General features: G+C 50.9%; 1 protein-coding gene across 1 annotated transcript; it reads right to left on the reverse strand.

The window, feature by feature from the left end:
* Nucleotides 1-1,104: 1,104 nt before the first annotated feature.
* On the reverse strand, nucleotides 1,105-2,419 carry LOC123144781 (ervatamin-C; the record flags this gene model as incomplete). The annotated part of the gene is given in 2 exon segments (XM_044564022.1): nucleotides 1,105-1,847; nucleotides 1,951-2,419. Coding segments are annotated over 2 exon segments (1,062 nt in total), but the record flags the coding sequence as incomplete, so codon positions are not given.
* Between the last annotated feature and the right edge of the window lie 4,801 nt (nucleotides 2,420-7,220).

A 7,220-nucleotide genomic window follows, 5' to 3' on the forward strand; every position in this document is an offset into this window, starting at 1 on the left:
TCTATTTTCGGGCAAATTAAAATGTTTTTGAATAATTCATAACTTTGAAACCCTAACTCCCAATCTATCATGTTATATAAGAAAATCCCTCAAAAATGTTTATATTTTAAATATGTTATTATATTATCCATTTCTAATATTTCCTTTACAATGCAATCTTAATTAATATCTTCTTTACATGGGGTATTTTGGAATCTCTGCTACTAACGCCGTTGGGCAAGGGTATTACTGCCTCACCCGAGCGTCATTTAGCAGGTGAGCTGCAAAATGTTTCTGTTTTGACCCAGCTTTTCTATTTTCGGCCAGATTCAAATGTTTTTTCGAATAATTCATAACTTTCAAACCTTAACTCCAAATCTAACATGTCATATATGAAAATCCCTCCAAAATATATTGAGATTCTAAATATGCTATTATATTATTCATTTCTAATATTCTGTTTACGATGCAGTCTTAATTAATATCATCTTTATATGGGGTATTTTGGAAATGCTGCTTAATGTTGATATTTTTGTTGCCTAATAAATTGAAACATCTTGAGTACACTTTAAAAGACATCCAACCTTTTTGCACAACACCACTTATCATGTTGTTTGTCGTGTGGCATCGTCTAAGATTCAAGGGATTCAGCAATGTTTTCAGGTGTGAGTATGAGGGACAAATGTTTTTTCCCGCTTCAATGCACGGGCATGCTTTGCTAGTTATCTTTTAATCTTTATCATCGTAACTACGACGAAGGATATATTTTTGGCATGTGTAGAGCGGAGGAACGTGGCGGCTTGTTTGCCTATTGCAAGTATCGCTCAAAAAAAATTCTAATGCTACAACCATCAAAGTTTATTCTATCATGCCTCAAAGTATTACTCCCTCCGTTTTTATTTAATCCGGATATTAGAGTTGACTGAAGTCAAACTTTCTAAAGTTTGACCAAATTTATAGAAAAGAATAGCATAACAAATTTATATGGTGGAAGTACATTCAACAACGAATCTAATGGTATTGATTTGTTATTGTATATGTTAATATTTTTGTCTATAAACTTTGTCAAAGTTTGTAAAGTTTGACATTGACCAAAACTAATATGCGAAAAAACGGAGGGAGTACTTGATTGTCAAAGTGCCTTCATTAGATGGATAGTATTGAAGGAATGCAAGTTCAGCATACAATAACGGTGGTCCTGAAACATTCCCAGTAGGCGAGCTTACTTAATCGGGAAGGTACGCATGCAGATGCATGACATAGGTACATTCACATTCACGCTCTCGCCATTTTGGGGTAGACAACGTCGAGCGCGATGCCGCAGAGCCCTGGGCCACCGACGTCGCGGCGCATGCGGATGTAGCCGCTCTCACCCCACGTCTGCCCCCACGAGTTCTTGACGAGCCAGTACTTGGCCCCAGTAGCGGCGTCGATGCCATAGCCGACGATGGTAACGGCGTGAGCAAGATTTGTCCCGCAAGGGCCCGAGTAGACGCCGCTCCTGTAGAACTGCATGCCGCTGCCGACCTCGATGGCCACGCCGATGGGCTGCCCGGAGACGGCAAGCTGCATTTCGGGCTCGTTCCTGGGCGGGATCACGCCGCCGCCGAGGATCTTGACGGTGTGATGGGCGGACTTGGCGCGGTTGCAGGCGCCCCTCACCGCCGTGTACGGGTAATCCGCTGCCGTGGTGAGGCCGCCATTCTCCACAATCCAATTGTAAGCCCTGTGATAGGACCCGCGGTTACACCCGCCGTCGTACTGGTCACAGTCCACCAGCTGCTGCTCCGAGAGGGGCACCAACTGCCCCGTCCTGATCCAGTTCAGAGTCTCGATCGTCGCAACCGTCACGAACGCCCAGCAGCTAGCTGCATCCATTCATTGAGGGACAAAATAGTTAATGCTTAACCACCGTGCATGCTTTACACGGTAAAGTTGAAATGGATCAGACAGGGGGTCATCTTTACGTACCGCATCCTGCGCCTTGGGACTTGACCGGTGTGACGGCGCCCTTGGATCTCCAGTCCCAGCTGGGAGGCGGAGCCTCCAAGGAGCTACCATCGTCGCCGCCGGACGACCACAGCTCGGCGTCGCCGCCGCCCACAGGCAACGTAATGCCTGTATCATCACCGGCAGCGTCGTAGGACGACGCGTACCTAGCCAGGAACTCCTCCTGGGTGAGGTCGGCGAACTCATTCTCGCCGAGCTCGTAGGTGAGGTCGCCGCGCCGGTTGGTGGCCTCGATGTACTCCACGTTGTCGCGGTACACCTGGAAGCGACGCAGCCTCTCCTCCGTGCTCAGGTACGTCCGGTTGTGCGTGGCCTGCCACTGGCGGAACCTGTCCATCATCAGCATGTCGCCCATGTCGACCGACGCCGCCGGGAAGGCGGCGAACAGGCCGCGCACCAGCAAGATTGCAGTGATGGCCGGCCATGCGCCACGGGAGAAGGCCATACCGACCGAACGATCTACGCACACTGGCTTGTGCTCAAGCATGCATGTGTAGACGTGTTTATATAGCGCTCGCCGGTGGAGCGCGGGGACATGTCTTTCGCCGGTGTCGGGGATGAGCTCATCGGCCGGAGACGAGCGCATGCAATGCATGTTTGCAGGTGCTGGCGATGCACGTAGCTCGTAGAGGAATGGTAACGAGCTACATTTTCTCTTGGTCTCATGCATGCAGCGGTGCATACATCTGTGCATGACTTGGCACACGAAATAATGTTGGTTAGTTAGGTTGTCTTGCCGTGCACACTAACATAGGAATACTGTATATATGCCAACTGCAATGTACCGGTTTGTCCACCACCTAGTGCACCTTGTCGCTTCCCAGTTCTGTCAATGAGCACGTCCTCAACCGTACTGTCCGGTCCATTGACTCCATTTATCTTTGTTAAAACTCTAAATTCACTAGATGATTTCCCTTTTTCTAGGGGTCACTAGATGATTTCCTACGCGTTACTGCAGAAACGCAGTGACATGCAGCTATGAAATTTTGTTGGAACACAATGTATGTCGTTGCGTGAAATTTTTATTTTGGCCAGTCACTCTTTTTTAGCTCGAACATGACCCAGCGTCTTCTGCATGCCAGAGCTATATGTCGCTGTTTTTTTTTTTTGGTTTCCACTGTTTTGCACGGTTTCCTTTGTTTTTCTTTGTTTTATTCGGTTACTTCCTTTTTTTTCTCCCCCCCCTTGTTTTCTTTGTTTCTTTCTCGTTTTTTCTTTCTCTGGTTCTCATCTCTTTTTCTTTCATTTTTCTCTCTTTTCAACACATGTCTACATTTTTCATACTCATTGTAAATTTTTCTTACACATTAGGAATATTTTTTTATGCATGTTTAATATTTTTCAAATACATGATTATGATTTTTCCAAATATATGTTTTGATGTCTACTTTAATACATACACGTTGTACATTTTTCGTATATATCACATTTAACATTTTTAAAATACATGATTAGCATTTTTAAGTTTTTTATGTCAAGTGTTTTAGGTGAGACCTTGGCGGTTTGGTATTGTGTGATTTTTGCAAAATTGCACGGCTTCTCACATGTAAGAGCATCTTCACTCGTTCGGCCCCCCATCGCATAGGCCGGCGCTCTTTCGGGCGCTCACCCGGCGATTTTTTCGGCCCTGGGGGCAATCAAGGCCCCAGCCACGCCCCCAGGTGCCGCCCCCAAGGCGCAGCATATTCAAACTTGGCCCGTTCCCGCCCCAAAAAAACGCCATAATTCGGCGATTGGCGCAACAGTTCAGCGATCATCACCGTGCCACAGTTCGGCGATCAAATGAAAAGTTCGGCGCACAAAAAGAAAGGACACACAAGGAATACATCAAACGGCGGGGTCGGCCTCCGGCGTTTGAGGGGTCGGCGTCGGCGTGCGTGGACTGGGCGACGTCAGCGCGGCTTCTGGGCTGTTGGGCGTCGCGGAGGCATCATCACTCGGGATTGGCTGCGGCGTTGGCATCGGCGTCGCCGGTATCTGGTTCAGGATGAGGCCGCGCTCCGTCAGATACCACGCCTTGAGCTTCTCGTCGCCGCTCTGGAGCATGTCTGCGCCGCCCATCAAGAAAGCCAGATCGGTGTTCCTCTTCTTCACGGCGACGTTGGTCTGGAGCAAGTCGACGTTGGTTCGGAGCAAGTCGAGTTTAACGGCATTGTTCGTCATCAACGCCGACCACCGCGCCTCAGCTTTATCTTCTGCGGGCGTCCCGGGTCTTGGCATCGGCGAGGCAATGCTCGATGACTCTTGCACACGTGCGGCAGCCGACTCAGCGTGTTTCGCCTTCTTGGCCCCTTTGTTGTCGTCCGGGCGCCAGTCGGCCGCGCCCGAGGTCGACGCGTCCGGCTTGTACGTCTCCTTGGCCTTGGCGAGGGTGCGCCGGACATCCGCCCACTTCTCGCACTTGTCGATCCGCTTGAAGATGTGGAGATACTTGAACTCTTGGTCGTTATTGTCATCGAGGAACATGGCAAACATGCGCAGCAGTTGCGTCGAGGAACGAACATCCGTCGGCGGGCGCGCACGTGGGCACTCACACGGCGAAAAGAAATAGGGAGAGGCCGGCGTGTTGTACCTGATCCTCGACACTGGCACTGCTCTCCGGGAGAGCCGCATCTCCTCGACGATCCCATGCCATTTATTGCATGCCGTTTGGATGAGCCCCCAATGGTTCGCCATCGCCTTCGACCCGCGCTGCATGTAGACGCCTTTGAAGTAGGGGTCGATGAGCTTGCGCTCGTCAGACTCGGCCTTGATGCGGTCCCAATACGTGTCGATGTTCTGGTTTGTGTGGGTGATCGGGTCGAGGTAGATGACTTTCCACGCTTCGGCGAGGCACTCGTCCTCCTTGGACGCCCACTTGATGCGCGGCTCGCCGGTCCTAGCCGCTCGTTTCTTCTTATTCTTGCCGTTCCTCATCGGAGCAGGCGCTGGCTCCTCCTCCAGTTCCTCCTCCTCCTCCTCCTCCTTCGGCTCTTCCTCGCTGTAGTCGAGCTCGCCGTCCATGTTGCCGTTGAGATCAATTGGGTCGTCTTGGGCGGTGAACCCGGGGGAGGCGGCAGCGGCAGCCGAGCCGGCTAGGATGATGTCTTTGTAGGACCTTGAGAAGAGGTGTCTAAAGGGGGGGTGATTAGACACAATCTTGTCGGAGGCTCCCAAGTGACACCTAGCCAATCTAGGAGACACCACTCTCCAAGAAGTAACAAATGGTGCGTTGATGATGAACTCCTTGCTCTTGTGCTTCAAACGATAGTCTCCCCAACACTCAACTCTCTCTCATAGGATTTGGATCTGGTGGAAAGAAGATTTGAGTGGAAAGCAACTTGGGGAAGGCTAGAGATCAAGATTCATATGGTAGGAATGGAATATCTTGGCCTCAACACATGAGTAGGTAGTTCTCTCTCAGAAATAGGATGCTGGAAGTGTAGGTTCAGTCTGATGGCTCTCTCCACGAATGAAGAGGAGGTGAAGGGGTATATATAGCCTCCACACAAATTCTAACCGTTACACACAATTTACCAATCTCGGTGGGACCGAATCAATAAACTCGGTCAGACCGATTTAGCAAACAATGTGACCGTTAGGAATTTCGGTGGGACCGAAAATACAACTCGGTAGGACCAATATGGTTAGGGTTAGGGCATAACATAATCTCGGTGAGACCGATTACACAAACTCGGTGGGACCGATTTTGGTAATTAGCTAACCAGAGAGTTGGTCAGGCAAACTCGGTGGGACCGATTACTCAAACTCGGTGGGACCGATTTTGGTAATAAGTTAACCAGAGAGTTTGCATTGTAATCTTGATAGTACCGATTGCTCAAACTCGGTGAGACCGATTTTGATAATGGACATACACAGAGAGATTACAATCCCATCTTGGTGAGAACGAGATCCCTATCGGTAAGACCGATTTGCCTAGGGTTTGTGGCAGTGGCTATGACATTTGAAATCGCTGGCGCCGGATAGGAAGAATCGGTATGGCCGATTTTGGTTTTAGGTTTAGGTCATTTGTGGATGTGAGAAAGTAGCTGAGGGTTTTGGAGCATATCCTAAGCACATGAAGCAAGAGGCTCATTAAGCAACACCTCATCCCTCCTTGATAGTATTGGCTTTTCCTATAGACTCAATGTGATCTTGGACCACTGAAATATAAAATGAAGAGTCTTGAGCTTGAAATTTTACGCCAATCCCTTGTCCTTAGCATCTTGAAGGAGTTCCACATCCTTTAGTCCATGTCACTCCATTATTGAACTTGTCTGAAATATACTAGATAAAAGTGTTAGTCCAACAAGAGATATATTGATATTAATTACCAAAACCACCTACGGGGTACTTGTGCTTTCAGTCTTCCATGTCGGCCTCCGTCGCGTCGGCGTCGCCAAGATGCGATGAGGAGGCTTGTGAGAAGGGCAACGCGCCACGGCGGAGAGGTGGCGTCGGGGAGGCTGCGTAGGCCGGCGACGAGTAGGTGTATGGAGGGTGCTGCACGTTGGCTAATGCGGGCGAGGGTGTGCACTGGACCGGGCGACCATAGGGGAAGGTGATGATGGGGTTGAACCCGCTGTTTACGTCGCCTTCGGCATAGCCCGGCAACGGTGTGCAGCCCCAGGGTTGTGGCGATGAGAAGCCGACCGAAGATCCGACGCTTTGCTGGCTCCAGGTCGTGTGCGGGCCGTGGCCACTGAGTGGATTCATCATCCCCGCGCGAGCCGCCTCAGTTTGTTCGGCCGAGCGCTCCGCCTGCTCCGCTGCGGCCGCAGCCGCGAGCGCCACCCTCTCCCGGGCCTTCTTGGTCTAGTTGCACCTATCGGCAGTGACGGCCTCCCGGCACTGCACTTCCGCCTTCCAGTCGGCGTTGCTCATGCCCGGGGGCTTGGACTGGAGCGCCCTTTGCTTCCTCTGCTTCGGCTGGGCGACTTCGGTGGCTGTGGTATCATCGCGCGTGGGGGAACACATAATTCTTCGGCGGCATGGCGCCCGACTTGGAAGGAAGGAGGAGGAGATTGGCGGGAGGAATGGAGAATGAGAGGGAAGCCGAGGAGGGGGAGGCAGGAGGAAACGGTGGGAAAAGGGACTCCTCTTGCCGACAGAGCGGCCACACGCCCCTTTTCGCTTATGTCGGCGCCCCCAGGCGACACCCGGGCGCTTAGGTTCGGCTCGGGGTCGCCGGGTGTTAATTTGGGCCAAGCCGGCTCTAAATGAGATCCTGGGGGCGCGACTGGGTCGATTTT

Source organism: Triticum aestivum, chromosome 1B, assembly GCF_018294505.1.
Source record: "Triticum aestivum cultivar Chinese Spring chromosome 1B, IWGSC CS RefSeq v2.1, whole genome shotgun sequence".
Taxonomy (NCBI): Eukaryota; Viridiplantae; Streptophyta; class Magnoliopsida; order Poales; family Poaceae; genus Triticum; species Triticum aestivum.